The sequence below is a fragment of the Molothrus ater genome, chromosome 12, assembly GCF_012460135.2.
Source record: "Molothrus ater isolate BHLD 08-10-18 breed brown headed cowbird chromosome 12, BPBGC_Mater_1.1, whole genome shotgun sequence".
Lineage (NCBI taxonomy): Eukaryota > Metazoa > Chordata > Aves > Passeriformes > Icteridae > Molothrus > Molothrus ater.
The window spans coordinates 8,559,510-8,581,940 of NC_050489.2; the positions used below are offsets into that span (position 1 = coordinate 8,559,510).

The 22,431-nt window shown below is 44.0% G+C and overlaps 1 protein-coding gene across 6 annotated transcripts in view; it reads right to left on the reverse strand.

Moving 5' to 3' along the window:
* Positions 1–22,431, reverse strand: part of ZNF423 (zinc finger protein 423) — a 279,999-nt gene that overhangs the window by 140,006 nt on the left and 117,562 nt on the right. For 3 of the 6 annotated variants that reach the window (XM_036390301.2, XM_054516151.1, XM_036390302.2), the window contains 2 exons: positions 18,996–19,196; positions 15,054–15,134 (listed from right to left, as the gene is read on the reverse strand). In XM_036390301.2, coding sequence (XP_036246194.1) covers positions 15,054–15,134; positions 18,996–19,196 — 282 coding nt within the window. Of the gene's footprint in view, positions 1–15,053; positions 15,135–18,995; positions 19,197–19,278; positions 19,410–22,431 lie in introns of those variants that run through there. The other 3 variants (XM_036390305.2, XM_036390303.2, XM_036390304.2) reach the window with 3 other exon arrangements.

Below are 22,431 nucleotides of genomic sequence, written 5' to 3' on the forward strand. Positions count from 1 at the left end.
CAGGTAAACTGAGGCCCACTGCACATGAGGGGCGTTCCCAGGCTCATGCACAGCCTCACTGACCGCTCACAGCAGAACCCTCCTGGAGCCTTGGGCCTGGCAACATTGCCAATCCACCACCTCACTGAACAGCTATTTCTTCCAATAAATAACTCAGTATTCCACACAGGGTCATGAAGCATCACCCTGCACACTGAGGTCTCCATCATCATCTCAAGGTCTGTGCATCATCAGCTGCCATACCAGCTCCAAGGTGCACAGCATCTGTCCTCACTGCCTCTCCCTTCTGTGAGCATTTCTTTCTCAGGGGAGGCCTAAAGCAGGGTGGGAAATTTAAGAATTAAATCACAGCCTTTCAGAAATCCTTTTTCTTGCTGTAACAAAACTATATTTTTATTTTGTACAAAAAATGATAAAATAGCTGGGAATGAGCAAAGTGTCAGCAGTGCACCAGCAGCCATGCCAGGTATTATCACAGATCCAGCCTGGGGCACAGAGGATCTTGTCCCACACTGGGACAGCCCTGCTGCATCACAAAGGGCATCTGCAATGAGCTTTGCCCATGTCCAAAACAGCTGCAATTAAGTTTGTGATTGCAGTGAAGTCCCAGCAGCCGAGAAACCAACACAGACTGTCTGGCTCTGCTGCAGGGGATCCCTGAGGTGACCTGGGGACCTGCCTGAGCCAAGGAGCACAAGGCAGCACCCTCCCTGTGCCTTTACCTGCTGGCTCAGACACACATCCACACCCTGCAGGGCCACCTCAGACTGCGCTGCTGCTGTCTCCCAAATGCCAGCCTCACAGGCTGGCTGGGAGACTGGAGCAGCACACTCAGTTCTGTTAACATGTACTGCTGTCATGAATTCAGAGCCAGCCAACTGAAACATTAATGATCTGGTAAACTACAGAAAGGAACCAACTCACAGTGAGGTCTGCAGCACAATTGCTTGACTGTTTGGGATGATGAACACCCATAATTCCTCAAGATTCCAGCAGGAGGTGAGGGTTTTTGCACTTTTTAAATTCAAGTTTATCATTAAGAATAAAAGTATAGCAAGATACAAATCCCCATATCCAGCAGTACAAATAGTGAAAAATATGAAAGAAATATGCTATACTAGGAGAAAGTCACTAGCTGCAAAAATCATACAAAAAGGGTACTCAGATGAGCCACTACACTACCTGTAATTCTTAGAAATACTGCAGAGGTAACTTGCCACACCAATTCCACCACAGACACTGCCAGCATTTCCAGCTGAAAAACCACCTCAGCTTTTCTCAAAGGTTTTCTAAGAAATCCTTTTTTCTCCTTTAGCAAGCCATGACTCATTGTCCTCTATAGCACAGACAGCTACCAGATACAGAACCTTAAGTGCCAGAAAAATGCTCCACTAGCTCACGGAGAGTGTTTCAAGTGGAAGCTTCAAACGGCCTCCAGAACCACACTCGTGTTCAAAGGAGGTGCTAGAGAGCACGGCTGTGTGAAATTTGGCAATACAGATTCACTGGCAGGAACATGGAGGTTAGTTTTGGCTCACAGGAGATCCTCCACCCTGTAGTTTGCTTTGAACAGTTTTAATGAAAAACTCAAAGCGAGATTCAGCTGCAACCAGTTTTTATCTAAGATTGGTTGAAAGCAAAATAAAAAAATTCTATTTCTGTATTTATAAGGTTGGAGAGGGTATGCATTTCTCCTTAGAAGAGACTCTGTACTTTAATTATCTTTGGAAGAGAAGGTAGCTGGGAGACCTATAATTCTCTCTCACATATGCATGTAGGTAACCAAAAGAGCAATGTGGTGGAGGAGGGGGTGACTTAGTAAGTACATCATACACTGTACAAGTAAGTACATCTGTAGCACTGGGCAGCAGACAAGCCAGTCCACTTTACTACTTCCAGAAGAAAAGTTAGTCACTCCTCCCACCTATTTGCAGCAGCATGGCAAGAAAATGCTGCTCTCTTCAGCCTGAACAGAAATTTATCTCAGACAAAAAATCCAAAGATGACTCCAGCAGTGCTGAGGCCTAAATCATTATAGTTTTGCCTCTTGTATTGCAGAAAATCTCAAGCTTCAGCACACAAGTGGAAGGTGAATGAGGTAAATCACAGGATGTCTTGTTCTGACATGTGACAAGAGGAAGGAGACAGAAAACCCACTTGGGGATGGGGAGTAGGAATACAAGATAAGCAGGACAGCCAGCCTCCCCTTGAGAAGCATGCAAGCGAGCTGCCTGCCCCTCCAGGATCTCCAAATACTTTAAAGGCAAGAGGTAGTTACAGGCCACTGGAATATATTCCACTCAGAAGACCTTTGAATTAAAAGGAGGGTCCCCCACACCCTAAAAAACAAAGAATATCTTGCTAACTCAGACCACCAACATTTACTTCAAGTTTTCTGCTCCCCATAAAACCAGGGAACACATACTTAGCTTTACTCTTCCACAGACTACACTGAAAATGTCAGAAAACAGGACAAGCTAGCTTATAAATAATTGCAAAGCCCCTCCTGGAAAGGGCTGAGAGGGAGCTGGGATGAAAGCTTCCAGCCAGGAAAGCTGTGACTGCCAAGGAGCAGAACAGAATAAGGACAAGGACAGTGTGTGATATCCCAGCTCCATCTGTACACAGAAATGAAAGGCATTGAGGAAAATATCAGTGCAGCTTATGGCAGGCACTCCCAGGTGTGGGAAAATCCTCAGGGGAAAAGCACCATCAACAGAAAATACAGCAGACCTTATAAGAGACAGCTGACGTGGCAGATCCTACAAAAGCCTGTCTGCAGTATCTGAGCGTCTTTTGTTCCCCTAGCCCCATTCTTTCACCTGGCAGCTCATAGATTAAAAGACCTGAGAGATGTTCCTGTCACAGAAGACTTTTCCTCAAAAGGCTCCTAAAAGGAGGAGGGACCAGGGTAATGCAGGGTCCACTACAGGGGATGCGTGGCAGTGGAAGCTTTACCCTTCTATTAACAACTCCCCTACTTTCCTGGAAATTCTCCCTAACCCTATCCCCTCGCTACCTGCAGAGTGATAACAAAGCCAACATTGTCCATCAAGTGGCAATCTGAAGTGACTCAGTTATTCTCAGGAGCTTTGTGTTCATTTTTTCAGCCTGGCATCCTAAGAAAACAAGGTTTATGTCATCATATTGCCTGTCATATGTCTTAACTGTTTGTCCCTTCCTATTAACTTTTGAATTACACCATACTGGGGATACAGGGCTACGAGAAATTGAGTTTCTTGGATAGAAATTGAGTTTCTCTAAGATCAGTAAACCTGCCTTTGATTGGGTAGGGCAGAGACTCCAGTTCATGTCTCTGCTGAGAGAAAGGCTAAGAGGAGAGTCAGCACTTATCCCTGCTCTTGGGCCTGTCCCAGGCAATCAGCACACGTGTGTCACCCCACCAGACAGCACCGCTCATCTTGCTTCTTGTCCTGCTGGTAAGCAGAGGATGGGAAGGGGGATTGAGAGTGCTCTGTGGGGAATGGGGTCGGGTGGAGGGCTGAGCTGGACTTCAGTGGAGAAACACATCATCACAAGTCTGGCCTCATACTCAAGAAAACTTATTTTCTCTGCCAAATTGCCTGTAACTTCATGACACATCATCAAGGACAAATGACAATATTTATCAAGTACTCGCTGAATCCAGAATGTAGCTACACACAAAAGAGCAACCAGTTAGAGAATTCATCCATTAGATTTGTTACAGCAACTTTTTCTTCTTTTTTGCCTAAGCAATGGAAAAGTCATGTTGAAGTCAATTTATTTCCTAATGTCACCACTTTCTAGGTCTGCACAATTAATGCAGGGTTTCTTGAAACAAGTAGAAAGCGTGTGATGAATCAAATGTGAGCACTCGGGAAACAGCACTCCCACAAGACCACAAGGCTTGGCTGTGGAGTCAGTTTGTGACATTGGTTACAAGCACTATATACCCCAAGTGTGCTCTGCAGAGGCATTTTTCTGTATCTACTGACCAAACTATCCATTTTAAAGGAAAAGTGAAGGAACAAAAAAAAGTCCCTTTTTTGCTGTAGCACCACATGGTAAATTTCATTCGTCCCATCCCAACTGCTTCTAGTGACAGTGGAGTGTTTGTCTGAATTTTTAACAGATGTTTCTAAGTACTCTTGTCCACTTCTCTCTCCTGAGGATTTCTGCAGTGGGATAGCTCTAGATAGTAATACAAGCAATGCTTGTAAGAGGCCCTGGGGATAAATCTGTAGACGCTGCATCTAGGATGGGTGTGGGTATGGGTCCAAGCCTTATGAAACTTTGTAAATATTCTCTGAAGAATAGCAAGCTGGACTGACCCTGCCTGCAGATGTTTCTGAGCTTACCAGCCCCACAGTGAAAAGCAAGACAGCTTACAGATAACTGCAACACTCCTGAAACAGCCCAAGAGCAAGACTTAAACTGAAATTTATGAAAGCAGGGGTATACTGGAGCAGAACAGAATAACGCAAAGGATGATGTGTGATGGTGTAACACAATTTCAATTCAAAATACCAAGGTGCTTCAAAGGGGACCAGTTGGGGCTGAGGCAGAATTTCCCAGATGTCGGGTTGCCCTTGGGAACAAGCACACGGGATTCACTTGATAGGTGTGAAGGTACTCAGAAGTCAATCAGAACACAAATTGCTTAAAAAAAATAAAATCTGTGCTTTGATTTTCAAAGAAAGTGAGCATCTTGGCCAACCCCTGGCAAGGAGGCAGTGACGTCTGCCTGAGTTTGTACACAGCCTGAAACAATCAGCTAAAGCATGCTCATGGCTGCTAGTTTACATTATCGAAATGGAACCAGAGCTATTTAATTCTAAAATGAAATCTATTAAAGCTATTGTCAGTGTTTCACAGCAGCTGAAACTGTTTTTTTAAAAGGTCAGTCTACTAGCTAGAGAGTGAAAACAAGCAAGGCGGCTGTGCCAGCCCTTCAGACGCGGCTGCATCCTGCAGTCTGGTTTTGCATTCCCTTGAATGTCAGGCAAGGAGCAGCAGCGAGGTCCCAGCGGAGCCTGCCTGCCCTGCCAGCCACAGGGGACAGGGGATGGGGGACAGGGGACGCTCAGAGGAGGCTCCAGCGGGAGCCCCACTGCGCTGCCCCACCGCAGCACGCTGCCCCCGCGCCTTGCCGGGGAGAGAAAGGGATGGCTGCAGAGGACACCACTTTTTTGTTCAACCCATTCAGCTTTGTGGCCGCTGTGTCATTCACAACAATACCACAGCCCTCCCCCACATCCAGAAACCCATAAAAAACCCAACCTAAGAACCACTTCCCCCACAAACAGCATAGCAGAGCCTCAAACACCCCCACACAGCTAGCACAGGCCTAGCATTTGCTGTCATCTTCTGTATTGGCATTTCTGTTAACCCCTTTTGTAAGATCATTTGACTCGATTTCAAAATTCCTCATTCTGAAAAACACTTGTTAAATATTGGCCCTGACTGCTGCACAAACTGATAGCTTGGTAGTCATAATCCACAAGATATATTTAGCCTCACAAACTCATCATCAATGGATCTTGAAAGCATTGTAGCCAACCGACTGGAAACCACATGCAATACAAACACATAATAGAACTTTTAATGTGCAAAGAGACTAAACAAAAAGATCCTTGACCTTCTTGCTTTCCCTTGCATACCATTATCCCCAGTGAGACAGCAAATGGAATGACGTGGAGAGCAACAGCTACCAACAAGCAACTTTGGAAGCCAATTTCTACAGTAGTTAAGCAGTTAATGACGTTAATCAGAATGATAACTTATTAAATTCTATATTTATGCAAATAGCATTTTGGCATATCGTACAGAGACCTGAGTAGCAGAGCTTGCCAGGGAAAGGTCCCAACATCTTTTCTGTTTACCATTTTGGGGTTTTTAATACCAAAAGCATCTGCAATGGTCAGTACATCAGACAAACCACACTTAAATAAAATGCTACAGTCACAAATTAATATCCATTATTCAAAATAGATTAATGAACAAATTGTTGAATTCTTAACCTTTATGAAGCAGAGATTCATCTCTGCAGCCACATCCAATCTCTGCCATTATTTTTTTAACAAGAGACTTTTCTTATAGACTTTCCTAAAACAGACAACAATTATTGAACAAAGAAAATAACAGGTAGCCCTCCCTGTCTCTGTGCTACAGTAGCTAGGGAATATATGGCACAAAAATATAAAGTAACAGAGTAGTTTATGACTGATATGAAAGGACATTATCCATGTGTAATGAGATGAATCAGAAAAACTGCATTTCAGGGTAGGCAGAATTTACAGTAATCTTAGTTTTGTAAAATCAGTGTGGAAAACTTATTGCTTTCCAAGAGAAATAGCTGGGAACTTCTTGGTTCTGGGTTGTGTTTAAATTCAACAAGGATGGAAGAAGCAGGGATTGGATGAACAGCTATGAATTGCAGTTTTAATTGCTTTGAAGATGTCAAAAAGAACATCAAGATGTGATAATGCATTTAGTTTCCCCTTTGCTTGATTCTGTTGTTTAGTAGAATTAAATTCTGCACAGATTTTATCCATTCATTCAGTTCCTTCTCTATCTTGAGGAAAATGAGGTGGGAACCACTTCTGCAAGATGTTGTGTAAAATGAGTAATTCACGGATTGAAATTGTACCTCTGTTTTGAAAATCAATAATATTGCTTATACACAAGCTCTAATTGTTGATTTATTTATGTAAATATCTTGGTATCTGGGTACCTTTTCTTTGTTTATGCAAACCTCACAACACAATGTTCAAATATCTCAGGAAAAAATAATTGCCTTTTTTCTCCCCTTTGGGTACAAATTTCTATGTTTTAAATGAATGTGCAGGTTTCCTGTTGCTGCATGAAGCCTTCATTTCAAAACACCAACTAATTCTAGGTTTAATTAAAACAGAATGTTTTATATCACAAACACATTTTTTTACAGCACATATCTTCCTCACCTTAATGTGATTGCTGCCTATTAAGAGAAGAATAATTTTTAAAAATTAATTTAATGAAATAATTCAAAGTTTTACAGCAACTCACTTTATAGAGGGAACTTATGCAAGCACCGAAGCCTTTCCAGAGAAAACAGGATTCTCCACACCTCCCTCTGGCTTTTCTCCCTACTGAATGCCGTGGCCTTCACTCAACCAAAGGAAATGAAAGACAGACTGAGACAACAGCATCACGTGGGTGAAGGTCAGATTGATTTTCAGCTGTGTGGTGCTGTTTTATCACCCTCAGGACAAAAGTTAAGCCCTTCATTGTTTTTCATGTCTGCTTTAACAGAGCAACTTTTTTTTTCCCCTGAAATTTTGGTTGGGGTCCATTCCACTAGACTTATCAAGGATAGCCTAATTTAAAACATTTGTGAAGTTCTTCCATCCTCACAGTAAAATCCAGAGCAGCCCACACACCACAAAATTTCCATGAGTTTCCTCTACTCCCTGTATACAAACAGTGGTTCCTTCAAACTATGGAGCTTTCTGCAGTGACATTGGCTGACAGCAAAAGCAGAGTGGGATGCAGCTGCTGGCTGTTTTCAGTGATCCTGGGCACAGGAGAAGAGCAGTTGCTATCTGAAAAGGGGCAAGTTCACAAATTGTTTTTTCTCCCCATCCTCCCTTCCTTTCCTCTCCTCTCTGCTCAGAGAGGCCAAGCTCTCTGAGAGCAGAGCCTCCCGCCTGTCACTCGGCAATCCAGACATGCACAGCCAATTACTGGGGCAGCCTCTGGAAAAACAGGGAGTTTTGCTAACTCTGATTGCACTTTTTCCAACTCCAGTGCCACTTACAAAATCACTGTCCCCCAACTTGCTGTTAAGAATTGGCTTTTCTGATTTCTCTTCTAATTGAGAGAGATTCTCCCCAAAGTAATGATTTTATTTTCAATAGTCAATTTTAGCTAGTCATGTCTTCAAAACTGAATTGATTAATCTAAAATGAGGCATTTTGTACATCACAGATACGTATATGTTTACCCAGTTATCAAGAGAAAGCATCTTCCCTCCCATTTCCAGTTTTCTGGCAGGCAAAAACTCACTATTCTCTCATTTAAGCTATGAGATAAAATCCTACTCAGTTTCATTTCCTTTTGTTTTAAATGTTGGGTTTAATTTGTCTTATTTTGTAAGAAGAGTGCAATAGCATCATGACTGCCTCCTAAAGATAACAATCTATCCTCCATAAAAAGCAAGGAATACTATCTGCTTTATTTAGAGGTACCAGAGGCCTGGTCCCAATCAAACCCAGTCACACTCAATACCATTAAACTCCTTGGAATACAGTTCCTACATGAAACAGCTCTTGTAAAACAAACCATGACAAGTGTCTGTAAGAGAGGAAGGAGTTGCGAAGGGCTGTAAGGTGACATCAAGCAGCTATCCAGGTTGGATCTGGATGAGGTCTGAATGCAAATTAAATAATTTTCTGGGTTTTGTGAACAAAGATTTGACTAGCACATGTATTTAGTTCACCTGAACCTAGCTGGGTCTGCCTCTGAAGCAGCACATGGAGCAGTGTGATTTCTCCCAGCACCCCAAGGTGATCTGCCAGTCCTCACAGGATGTTTCAAGGAAGGCTCTGCACTTGCACAGAGCTCCAAGGAAGAGCCAGCACTGGACAATGGACAAGAGAGCAACTGCAGCTGAGATTCAAGGAGAAACCAATAACACAGCAAGGTGTCACTTAAATGGATAAACTGTGAATAACTGTGTTTCATGTGAGGCTGGGAAAGGGCCACTGCCAGCACAACAACAGAGAGAAGACTGTTGGGAACAAGATGCAAAATGGGACAGTCCAGAAAGGAGCAAGCAGGGAAAAAGCCTTCAAGGAGGGACCACAGGGACACATGCACAGGCAACAGGGAGAGGAAAGGGCAGAGAGCAGCCACCCCAAGCACACAGCCAGAACTCACAAAAGCACAATCCCAAATGATGCAGCTACAGACCACAAGCTAAGTACTACCATAAATAACTGTCCTAGATGCATGTTGGATTTTTGGCTGGTTTGGGCTTGGTTGGTTGCTATGGTTGATTGATGAAGATTGAATAATGTACTTCAAACCTGCTTACACTACTCTTGGAGTCCAGTAAATTACCTCTATACAGTTTTCCTCAAAGAAAATAAACACAGGTGTGTGTATTTATATTTCTGTAGACTGCGAGTTCATAAAGAAAATTTACTCTACTTCTGTCTTTCCAAATTTTCTAATGAATAATTAGTAGATGTAGATTTCTAAAATGACCATTTCGTATAAATTATATCAAATCTCATTTATTTTAAGAGATGTCATTAAGTACAAAGTCTGCATGAGTGAACTGAGTTCACTGTAGAGGAAGTGACTGGGAATTATGTTCAAAAATCTATTCAAATGTTTAATGTAACAGATTCCCTGGAGAAGAGAAAAGCAATGGGTTTCTTCAGCCTTTCCTTATGTCCTCCTCAGCAAGTGTAACAGTAATTGAGTAGCAACAAAAAGAGGAGCCAAAAAGTCTTTCATCATTATGGCTGAGAATGATTTTCAAGGAAGCCTAAGGAAGAGATGGGCCCACATGCCAAAAAAATAATGCTTTCAAGAGGAAGTTCACTCCCACTGTTACTGATGGCACCAATAACAAAACCCACCTGGATTAAAGACCTTGGCTCTTCCACCAATTTCATGCATGTCATTAGGCAAATCGGCGCAGCCACAGTAATTTTCATCCAAAATAACTGAGGGTATTTATGGGGAAGGTCTTGAGTTCTCCCCCAAACACTGACCTCTTGTTCCCCTCATGTTGGCATAAAGCTTGTGCAGCTCCATAGGGCACCAGATCTGGGAGCTGCACAGACTAAAAATCAATCCCTTTAATTGTCAGCAATGTCAGCTCCCAAAGACAACACAAACCTTTTACCAGCATAAGGCAGGAGATGGAAGGGAGGAAGGAAGCAGTCCAGTAGCAGTCAAGACTTAAGCCAAATTAGAATGACAACTTTTTAATTTCATTATGATAAAAATACCAATTTTTAGGAAGGGGAACAATTGTCAGGAAGGGGTTGCGAGAATGTTTAAAGATTACAAAGTGCCTAAATGCCCTACAAAGTATTTAGCATGAACAGACCAAGTGCCTTGAAAATGCCAGATCAATTTTTCATTAGCTAAGACAATGAAAACTGATTGTAATAAGCAAGATGTTTGAATAACATTACCTATATTTAATACATGTAATTTACTTAAATTTCTAGTGAGTATATTTTCAACAATTTTAAATTGAATATGAAATGATAACATTTACCCTACTATTAAAAGTGCCTATTAAAATTACTTACACAAAACAGCATTCAAAATGTACACGCTTGCTGCCAAAGCTTTGAAGGAAGTCAGAAGCTGCTTGGACCTCTCATGGAGGTCCTCTGATGTGCAAGCCTAGCTTGGAGAGCAACAGCCTCTCCAGCAGGTGCAGAGAAAATATTTCCCTTATTCAGTTTATTGGAGTGGTTCAGTCCAATACGCGGTTTGTTGAGAACAGAGGAACCGCTTGGCAGATGATCCCTAGTTTGCTTCTTGCCAGCCTCCTGCAAAGAAAGGCGTGAGACGCCCACGGACCACCCAGGCATGGGGCTGAGGGTGCCCCAGGAGGACACGTACCTGGCTGGGTCCCTGCTGCTCCCACCAGCCAGGGTCCTGGAGCCCACGCCGCCGGCCGGCTCTGCAGGCAGGCCCAGCCCGCGCTCCGCACCCAGGGCCCACGCTGGATGCTCCAGCAGGCGCTCCCAAAGCCAGCCAGCTGAAGAGGACCAACCCATGCTGGCACGTTTCCCTAAAGCCAGCCGGCACCAGGGGGTGGAGGCTGCTTTCTGGCTTCCCCAAGCCTGGAGCACAGTTAATAACATGCCAGCTGTATCTGCAGACAAGCCAAGTTTAATGAGGCTACAACAAAAGCATTCAAATATGCACTACAGAACTTCTGTGGGGATTTTTTCTAGAGCTTGTTTTTAAAAAATGAAAGATAGGAATTCTTGACAATGTTTGTACACACACTTCCTTCGTTTGTAATTGATTTCGTTTTAATTATATGCCGCAAATTCAAAGAAATCAACATTAGAAAGACTTGTTTAATCCCACTACTTCCAACAGCAAAATTATGCTGTGTGATGAGTGCTTGAAATGCACTGCTGGTTGCTTTTTTCTTAATAAACATTGAAGTCTTAATTGTTTTTCCCCTACATGGCCAGACACCATCTTTCTGTCTGCCAGGCCTTCACACTAGGACAAGTCCTCACCTCCTGCCTCGGGAGCCAGGACAGACAAACCAATGTGACCTGATCTCTGGCACAAGTGACGGAGGAGATAGCTGACCCCATCACTCTCCCACCAGCCATGCCTCACCACATCCCTCTTCCTCCAGGCCAAGGTACACAAGGTATCAACAAGAGGATTGCAAACAAGGGCTTAGAGATGGGAGGGAGGAGCAAAAGAAGCCTGCTTGGGCATGAGGGGATGGAGAAGGTGGGAAAGGGGCAATTGCTCACTGTCTCCTTCACCAGAAGAACCAGAGAGTATCAAATGAAAGCAGGTGACAAAAGTGAAGTGAACAAAAGGCGATGCTTTTCCCCAATGTGTAGTTGAACTCTGGATTCCCACCACAGGAAAAGCTAACTGCACTTCAAAATGGAAATTCATGGAAGAAGATTGTCTGAATAATTTAAATTAAAAGCACCACAAAGTGCTTAGATAAGTTTGTTGACAGCTAGGAAAAGATTCTGGGGAAACAGCATAATGGGATAAACCATCCTTATATGAAGAATACTTACACAATTGTCTGCAATGGGATAGGGGAAGAAATCAGGAAAAAAAACACAAACTCTCAGTGCATGTCTTTTTCACTGCTTACATGTGCAGTCTGAAGATCTCAATGGCTCTGAATCTGCCAAGGCTGCTGATATGGCCATCAGTTTTGTCCCTCAACAACCCACAGGAAGGCAATGCATGCCCTTCAGCAGTGTCCTTAGCCAGAAATAATCCATGCTCTTGTCCATCTGAGACAGGACAACCCCAGTACATCCTCCATTCAGCTCTCTAAGGCTTTATTAAAGGCCACTTTGTAACAAGCACATAGCTATTGTAGTCTCCAGGCTATCCTCACTGCAGTTCTGAATTGAGTTTCATATACTGGGTTTTGTCTACAACCCTCTGAATGCTGGGACCTGCTTATGGCAAACAGGGATCCTCCTTCCTGTAGGCACAGCTGCTCTTGTAGCTCTTCCCAGGCTCCAGCCTGGGAAGGAACTCTTTCCACTGAAACCCCTCCCTCCTCTTTTTTTTTTTCTTTTTTTAATAAAACCCTTTCATTATTTACTTAGATTTCTGTATGCTGAGAAACAAACCTGCCCTATGCAAACCGCCACACTCCTCCCTCTGCTGTACCATGGCAATGGATTACCCTTGCAAACAGAAATCTGAAGCAAGAGGAGAAGGGGAGGTGGAACTCCAGCACCTGTGGTGTCCCAGAATTGCTGCATGAGGCCTGCGCTGGTGCAGGGGAGCAGGCTCCCCTGGGCAGGCTCCAGCTCCCCAGTGCAGCTCCTGCTGCACACAGGAGCTCCATGGCCAGCACCCAGCACAGCTCTTGCTTCACAGCATTTGGAGTGCCTTGATCTGTGTGCACCCAAAGGTGCAGCGAAAGAGAAGAGACCGGCTTCTCAGCCAGCCAGGGCAACCTGTTCAAGATCTCCAAAGGACACCTTTCCTTTAAGAGGCCCCATTTGAAACATGCACCCACTTTCTCTTTTATCCACATCCATGCATACCTGTGCTTACTTTGCAGACTACTTTTTGAACTAGATAAAAGCAGATAAAAGAACTCAATTAAAGTAGTAAGAATAAAACAGTCCCTTGCCAATACAAGCAGGCTAACTTGTCATCCTCAGCTCCTCACTGGGCCATATGTTTAAAAATGACAAGGAAAATGGTCTTCCTGTGTGAAAAACATATGCTGCTTGAGGAAAGACATCATCACGGCTAAGAAATTTTGTGCAGCCTCAGAATGCGCAGACAGGCCATCAGTGACTGCTGGTTATGTGGGGGCTGAGAAAGGGGTGGGGAGAGCTCATTACCTCCCTCCTGCCAGGGGTTTTGGTAACATGCAACCAAGCCGGCCGCAGCCGCGCTGGCAGCGCTCCTATCTGCACACACAGCGCCTGGTGCTGCCTCCCTCGCCACCATCCCCAGGGGGCCGGCACAAAGGTGGCCGTGGTGATTTGCAGGGATGGCGCCCGGCGCACTGGCACTCTCTTATCAGCGAGCACACTGCCCAGCCCGAGAACGGAGCTGCCGTGGGCTCCCGCTCTGGGACACCCTCCGTGAGCAAACCCCCCGCTGGGTGTTTACGGCAAGCAGGCATTGTTTGAATTCACATGTCCCCCCACCATAAATCCTTACAGGCACTGGCATGCCTGCAGAATCCGGGAGAGATGGAGAAAGAAGCACTGGGGCTCGGCCCCACTGACACCTCGCCGTGCCGAGGGGCTGAGCGCAGGGTGGCACGCCCGGGCTCTCACCTACCTTTGCCTGTGGATGACCCTCTGATCTGAGGGGTGGGCAGCACTGTCAGGGAGCACAACACTCAGCACCACTTGGTCAGACACACCACACACCATGCACTACACTGAACTGAAGCACATTTGCCACATGCAGGGGCAGAGGAAGCGCTGGTGCCTCAGCATGCGCTGCACAGGATGCGCTGCGAAACCTCGGCATGGCCGGGGCTGCTGTAGGCCCTGTTTGACACGAGATTTGCAGCTGTGCTTCTGTTTGTCTTCAGCTCCCATTCAGATGTGGGAACGTGCTTTATGTTCTACACAATAAATACGTATTTCACTGAGCACCTGCACAGCAAGCCAGTCAGCACAGCTCCTTATCAGCACACTCATTTTCTGGCACGTGCAAGCAGAAGTCCTTGAAAAAGCCTCTTTTCAGGCTGGCTGGGAACCTCCAGGTAAACTCAAACATCACCTGTGGGGTGACAGCAGTCAGAGGAGCCAGACCCCAGACCACTCAGCCACATGTAACCCTGCAAAAATGTGGGGTTTCAGAGCTCTCAGCACAGAGGGCACAAATACCAGCTGCAGGGAGACGTGCAGCACCTGGGCACTGTGGCCAGGGTGGCTGAGGAGCCCTGGGGAGCCCTTGTGCTGTCCCTGCACCTGGAGAGAGGACATCTATGACAAACTAAGGACGGGAGCCTGCACTTGAAGCCCTCCAAGTGATTGACAATAAAAACACTGCCCCGGTGCCCATTTTCAGATCTGGACAGCAAGAACTGAGGACTCCAGGGAAAATCCATGTTTTTACAGTTTGTGATACTATTGAGCTTTTCTGGTGCCAATTTTAAAACACTGCTATGACCTCTGGAAAGAGGAGAAACTGCATTTCAGCACAACAATGCAGAAAAGAACAAAAAAAGGAAACTTGTTATTTTTTTAAGCTTGAAACACTAGTCAGGTTAAGAGAAAAGAGCAGAATTCTGGCAAGGACAAGAGCACTCAGACTGAACCACAACACAGTAATTAGGGCCAGTAGGTCATTAGACACACAGCTGTATAAACTAGGTGTATAATTAAGTTTCCACACTGCTTTTTCACAACTGCATTTCAGTTTCTTTTGTAGAGGACAATCAGTAATTCATTAATTTAAAGATGTAACAAAAGCAGCAGCAAAAAGAGAGAAAAAGGACTAATTTGCCAATCAGGTGCAAACAAAGATTACAATTTTGGGAAGGGCTAGTTTTGGAAATGTATATAAGACATCTCTGTTTGTCAGTGGGAAGTAAAAAATGCCACCTGACAAAAACATTTATGAGACATTGTCACTTGTTGACAAGCTGCTGTATGTGTGTTTCTGGATAAGCATCCCACAAATGGGGTTGCATGGCAATTATAATTCTTGTAGCAGGTGAAATAAAAGAAAATGCAAAATTATACACTAGCATGAAACAGTTACAGTACCTCGTTTCAAAGGTAAGCCTACAAGTTATAGGGCATTTAAAAGAAGCAACTGCAAGACTTTAATTATAAACTAGTTCCTACCGTACAGTAGTTTAGAAAAATCAGCTGCTTCCAAGCTGGCAATATCCATATATAGCTCTGCTGCTGTTTGAAACAGACAACCTGTAAAGTTATCAACAACAGAAAGGACCTCATGAAATGCTCAGAGACCCACCCAAAATCTACTTCTGTCCGCTTCACTGATGTGCTAATTTGCTTTAGAACCTCTACATTCACTTGAGAATCTGAAGAAACAACTTCACCTGAGACTATTCTGACCCAGGGAAGGAAAGGGGTGGAGGAAGCAAAAAAAACTCACAATAAAATACTGGAGCTAAACCCAGATTAATGCAGGATTAAACACACAAGCCAAATGACAAAGCTTGTGACTTTTTAGCCACTTTTTGTCAGACAACAAACCACCTGGCACCAGCTACCAGACAGTGATCTATCACAGAATAGTTTCTTGATGTAGGGAGCCTCTGGTGCTTGTTGTAGGACACAGTAAGTTGTAAATCCACATGTAGTTCTTTACTCTTGTCACTAATGCTGTAAGATAGCATCATGCTACACCAACACTGTAACAGCAGCATGCAAAAACACATAAAAAAGGCTGCACATGATGCCAATGGCAATTACTTAGCCCTCTCTAGTTTAGGGGATATGGGATACCAGTGAGTTTTAAAGTCATTTTAAAAGCTTAACACATCCAGTATATACACTAAGTGTTTTTATTTGTTCTCAGAGTATTTTTCAAGATGTTGCTGCTTAAGGAAACAGTTTAAGGCACTGTTTCCAGGACTGCTGCAGGAGTGCTTGTTTCTGGGGGCAAGCTGGGAAACAAGGGAAGATCTAAGCCAGTAAGGAGTTGTGATGCTCTTTTGGTACAAGCTGCCCCCATTTAGGCCCTTTTCAGATCCCTATAGACACTGGGAACCTACAACCTGCAATAACAGACATCAGTCATGAGCAAAAGGTATAAAAGGCACCTAATTCTGTCAGAAGGAGAACATCTCTACTTCACTGACATCAAAAGGAATGCCATGCACCTATGCTACCAGAGATGTCTAGATTTCATCAGTGTTTTGTCCTCAAAGAAACAAGTCTGAAATACATGAAAAAGCAAGGAGGGGAATGGCTGTTTGTTACTTCCTTACATGTCAAAGCAGCTGTGTTCAAACTGTATTATAACTTCAGCACGCTGTAATGAATTTCTAAGGGATTCCAGTGAAATAGATGGTTTATCCTGTTCTTTGGAGTGATCTCTTGTAATCCTGCAACACTCCTGAGCTACAATACCTTCCTAACTTCAGTATCCCAAAGGAAGTCATTAGTTATGTTGTATTATCAGCCTGGTGATATTATCACTACAAATATTACCTGTATTGATCTGGAGCCATGTAGACATGACTGAAAGCCCTGCTTCAGATTAAGACATGAAAATCTAGCTTGCCAAGAGGTCAGGCACTGCATTACACCCTCAGGTGTGTCAGGCAGGTATCACAGGGAAAAGGAGTGCAGGGTAACTAAGGACACAGACAAAGAGCTCTTCTTGTAGGGTAAAATCTTAAAATTCAACACACTTTCTAATGAGGTCTTAGGTTTTCAGCCAGGTGGTGCAAGTCTTTTTAGATGAGCTGAACAAAGACACACATTTTACATGCTTTCCTCAAAAATCCTCATGATTATCAGACCATGTCATCAAACTGGTGTATCTGAAAGGGTTGTTTTTTCCCCAAGGTAAGGTATGTGAATATCAAGAAATATTCCAGATTGTCTTCATGGAAACATTCTCATTCCAAAATATATGAGTGCAATCTTCCTATTTACTTTAAATCACATCAGGACACTAGATTAAACTAAATAGAAAACAGACACTCTAGTTCTGGAACAAGGATTATCCTCACATGGAGACAATTAGCACTTATTTCATGTATATGCAGATAGTTATATGGTGCCTTTTTGGGACAAAATGTCTTTGTAAATCATCCACACATGTGAAGACATTAAAAGAAGACAAAATTATGCTACCTGCAATCAAGAATAGCAATGGGAATACTGAAAAATTATTTTGATATATCCCTAAAAATGTAATTTATATTTCTTAGTCTCACTAAGAGAATACTACACTGAGGATAAAAAAAAAAAAAAACCTGAGGTGTGAAAACACTGACTGAATTTACATTAATAGAATCTCTAGGTTGCTATGTTTTAATGCAGATTTGCCTCCAGAAAAGAATTGCTCCTTTTCATAGCACTGCTGTCACCTGTCATAACCTTACACTCCTGCCCTGGAGTCCCTGTCAGCAGTGCCCGCTGCCCTCCGCCATTGTGCCATTACAGCTGTTTGGGGACCACACAGAGAATCAGATCCAAGCAGACATCTGGGCTAAAAGGAGCCTCCTTTTGTGGGGCTCAGCCCCAGCAGCTGTCCCAGCACAACTGAGGAGAGCGGGCAGTGATGGAGCAGTGGCTGCCCAGGGCGCTTCTTCCTTGGAAAGGAGCAGTGTCCACATGGGCTGTGCCCTTTGCCTTCCAGTTGGGAAAACAGAGTTTTCTGAATAGAAAGTTACATGTTCTTGCTTACTGCCCTGCAGCAGAGTGCCATGTGCAGAAGTCTCAGGCCATTGCTGTGGCTGTCAGCTGGCTGGGAAATCACCCTGCAAGAAGTGGCCTTTCGATTTTACACACTTTCAAGTTTGCAGCCTGTGTAGGGCTTAAATGAGAGTGCAGAGCAAGGAGCCCTGGGGGCAGGCTTAGGACTGCAATCCCTACCCAACTGCAAGCATGGGAAAAGCCCCAACATCCCTCTCTCCTACTTCCCAGCAGGTGATGGGAACAAGAGCAGGGAGTCCTCCCCTCTGCAAGCCAGAGTGAGACAAGGGAGGGTGCTCTTGGGGTGGGAGTCAGACCAAGCCAAAGCCTCCTCCTTACCCTTCCTCCCTTGCTGTATTCCATTCCCTGTATTTTTTTTTTTTTTTGGCTGATCATTTTACTTATGCCCAAAAAGGAGAGCAGAAAACATAGACTAATTACAAAACAAATTAAGTGGCCAGGAGGAACATGCACTCAGGGGAAAAATGATGGGATACTGCTACACCAGAGGAGAAACTAACCACTAACCCTTCTGCCTTCTGCCAGCCTTGACCTACCCGTCTGCCATAACAGCAACTGCCTAAAAATAATTTAGATGAGTGTGGAGGAAGACGTGATGGCAGAGTATTCAACTCTGGGAAGGTGAAAGATAAGAATCCCTGATTTAAATACATATGAACATATTCTGTGCTCCCCCTCCTAAGATTTGATTTAATCTTTGGTAAAATCTGCAAAGCTTTTTCCTACCCCTGTAAATCGGCTTAGCGTGCTCGGCTGAGTACCTGCTGCTACTGCTGGCCATGCAGAGGCAGCCCTGGAAAAGCAAGGTATGTTGCAATTGTTCACACCAGTGCTCTGAGCTTGTTCTCACTTTACAGAAGTAAAATCAAGATCAGCGTAGGCTGATGCCATCCTCACTTCCATAAAATTCAAAAGGCAATGTAATAATAACCTAGGGAGAATGCTGTATTTTTAGGGTGGGATTACAGAACTCGCACTATGAATTTTAATCTCAGAAATCATCATGTTCTTTTAGGGGTTCAGAGGGCTTTTTTCCTGGGAATTTTGCACACTTCTGTCATTTAACTTTTTTAATCTTCCTACATTTGGAGAGAGGGAAAAATACCTGCCTGAAACTTCTAGCATTAAAAAACCCCACAACATTTTTGTCTAACGTAATTACTGACATATTCCAATTGGAAAGCTGTTGCTTTTATTTTAATTTTATTAAAGGAGTGAACAAAGGCTACCCAAGGCACCACAATAAAATTACATTAACTGTAAAATTACATTATTAATTCTTTAATCTCACTTGAGGCCTCAAGCTGTTGCTATGTCCAATTACCCAGCTAACCACCTGTCAGAACTGTAAAGCTAGTTTAACATTACCTCCAGGACAGTTGTGTGCCCTGTGTTCAGTCAGGTCTGCCAGTGAATCGAAGTCCTGCTGACAGTTATCGCAGGTGTAAATTGACTCATCCTCCATGTCTTCATCTTCCTCATTTCTCTCTTCCTGGCTCGTCACACTGTTCCTCTCTTCCAGGGCCCGGCTGTCCTTTGCTTCGCTCTCCAGCTCTCCTCCCAGGCCACCTGCCAATAGCAAGAACATCTCTAAGTTTGAAAGGTCTGAAAAACAAGAGCTTTAGGAAGGATGTTGCGCTTATTAAGATACATTTAATTACAGCCGCTCTCACATTATTCCCGACACCTTTCATTATATTAATGTGGTTTTTATATCATGCGGTGCAACAATTCTCAACTGTATTCTCTGCTGCTTAGTGCGAATCCTGCAAACACTCTCTCCTAATCTTCTCTGGTGGGTGTATAGCGGGAGCCTCTAACTCTGTCATATAAAGTTGTTAGTGTTTTATCACTTAACCAGATTCTCAAAGCTTTAAAAATTGGCAAGATTAATTACAGCCCGCGAAGAAAAGGCATGTGCTGAATTTTAATTCTCAGTGCTCTCCTCTTCCCACCGCCCCCAAGCCCCAATATTAGTAACAACAAGCGAAAAAGACGCTCTAGCTGAATATCCCAAAGCACACACGTACCCCAGGACATGAGAGGTCTTGCTGAACTAATGAGAGGCACTTGGTTGGGCAGATGAGCCTGACATTGTGCCGACCTAGCTGAGAGCAGATACAGTACATCTGACCTTCAGGTCTCTCCAATATTTTTTATCTTGTTCTGTGGCCAGAGTGCGGGCTAGCACATACATCTTTGCCAACCCCCCAAGTTTTTATCTGCATTTGTGCACAGGGAGACTGAGCTCTCTGACAGCTCCAGAAACTCCCCAGTGTGGGGGGCTGAGCACCACAGGGCTGTGCAGGTGGCAGCTCCGCACAGGGGGCAGCTGGCTTTCCACTGGCCATGGCAGGAGAGCGGGGGTGGCAGGACAGCTGCTCACTCCCCCCAGGACACCCTCAGTGGCCTTTGTGAGGGATAAGCTTGCAGCCACATCCTCCTGCCTCCAGGACACCCCCTTAGCCACAGTGGACACCCAGATGTGCCTGAAGCCAGTCCATGCAGCACTGCAGGCAACCCTTGCTTGGGCTCTCTGGAGAGGCCACAGAGCTGAAAATTCCCTTCTAAGTCCCTGCTGCCCTCTAAGCAGGGAAAGCATCTATTATGCACGCTAGCCATGGTGGCCAGGCTTTGGTGACCAGCTGAAACAGAGCTGCCTCTGCCTCTTCTGCACACAGATTCCCCAACAGAGGTGATACAGCCCCAGGTGCTACACCTGCACTATTTCACTTGCCTCCACAAGAACTCATGTTCTTAATACACCCTGTCAGTATGATGGGAACATTTGGGAAGTCATTCAGAAAGTGAAACAGAACCACAGACTGCCAGCAGAAAAGATCCTCACACACTGGCTGACCCCAAAAGCAGGGGAGCTGCTCTCAGCCAATTAGGAGGGAGGTGCCACCTTGTTGGTTTGGGCTACATTTGGGGTTTAAGCCATTAAGGAAGGACCAGCAAACAGAGAGAATTGTTTCTAAAATCAGATCAGCACCAAAAAGATTAAGGACAACTAATGCTGAGAACATGAAGCAAAGCTGAAAATAAAATTTATTAAAGACAAAAACTGGTTACCACAAGCACTGCAATTCAGACACACATGGCTAGAGCTCTGCTACCACTATCCAGCCAGAGCACATTTCATACCATCTTCTGCTCTGTGCAGGGTAACATAAATCAACTGGTGTAAAACACTCTGCAGCTTTCCATGGAGCACTCGTAACATGACGTGTCCTTCCAATTGCAATGGAAATATCAAAAATCAGAGCCTGCGTTGGTGTGTGCCTCCCTCTTAGCAGTTAACTGATCTGCACATTTTCAGATTCTTTTACTGCTAAATTATACATACCTTTCTACTACAAAATTTCCATTAAGGGCAAGATATAATATTCATCTTGCCAAATCAGATATGCCACTTGCACAGCAGTAATGAATTTAAGGATTTAGTTATAAAAAGTATCACTCACTAAGCACTCCATATTCTAAGTCATCATCTATACTATTTTTATTCAATAAAATGCCACTAGCTGAACCTCATGCTTTATAGACTCTTCCTTAAATAAAAATGTCTTGTAATGAAAAAAAAACCCACAATTCTGGTTCTCTTACATTACTACTTCACCAAATAGTAAGTCACTTTTAAACCTATGCTAGCTTTGCTTTATTTCACACATCATTTAATGTATATATTCAAATTATCACTTACATTTTGTCATATTTACTTGGCACACCTTTATACAGTGTCTCATTCCAGACTGCAATCACAAACATTTTAGCTCATTCAATCTTTTTAAAGCCTGTGTCCTGCAGACTTGATAGTTAATAAATCAGAATGTCAACTCTCCAGTTTTATGACAGAAACCTATAAAAAGAGTCCAAGCATATAAATGTAACCTAAAGAACTGGCACCTGCGTCCATGCTGCCTGCTGACAAAGGCCTCGGGGAAGCACTTCTGAACTGACTTTGCCACAACCTGAAGAAGAAAGGTTTTAGGCAACTTTGGGCAGCTTTAAGGGACCTTCACTAATATTTTTAGCAGAAATTCTGTCTTTTGAGAGTTAACCTAAAGACCAGCTGATCTGCTGAGTACACTGTGACAAATTCATCCTTGGTTTTACTCCAATACTTCATGACTACACCAGGGATAAAGCTGCTCGACCGAGTCCAACAATAACAAATAATTTAGCACACTGCTTTAGGAAAAGTAAATTGTACAATGTGAGATAAGAAAATAGATTCCCCACTGCAAAGCAAAATTCCAGAAACATTTTTTAATTCCCTGTTGAATGGGAAATCTGATCCTCTAGGCAACTTCTCAAAAGCGTCGTTGCTTGACAGAGCTGTATGTCAAATAACACAAGAGTGAAGCTTGCAAAAATTACTTAGCAAATGTAACACTGCTTTACAATGGGATTTTTTTCTGGTTTTGGCGAGTTGAAGGAATCGTACATGTCTGCCACACCTCGGTGTTACTGTCCTTCAAACAAAATGGTCTTCAGATTCCTCTGCTGAGAGCTGCACACTGTGTGCTCGCCTTGCTATTACCAAACACTGCTGAGAAAAATCTGTGGTGTTTCTTGGGTTTCTGACCTTTGTCTCTACTCTTGCGAGCACAGGCTGCCAGCAGGGTGTGTGGGGTGCGGGCGGCCCTGGGGAGACGCTCGCTCCTTGCCCAGGGGAGCACAGCAGCCAGGGCAGTGATGGGAATGGGTGGTCCAGGCAGCAAGGAAAAGCTTCAAACGCAGCCCAGCTGCTCCCACAATGAGCTCAGTTTCCCTGATGAGGACAGCAGGCCACAAGCAT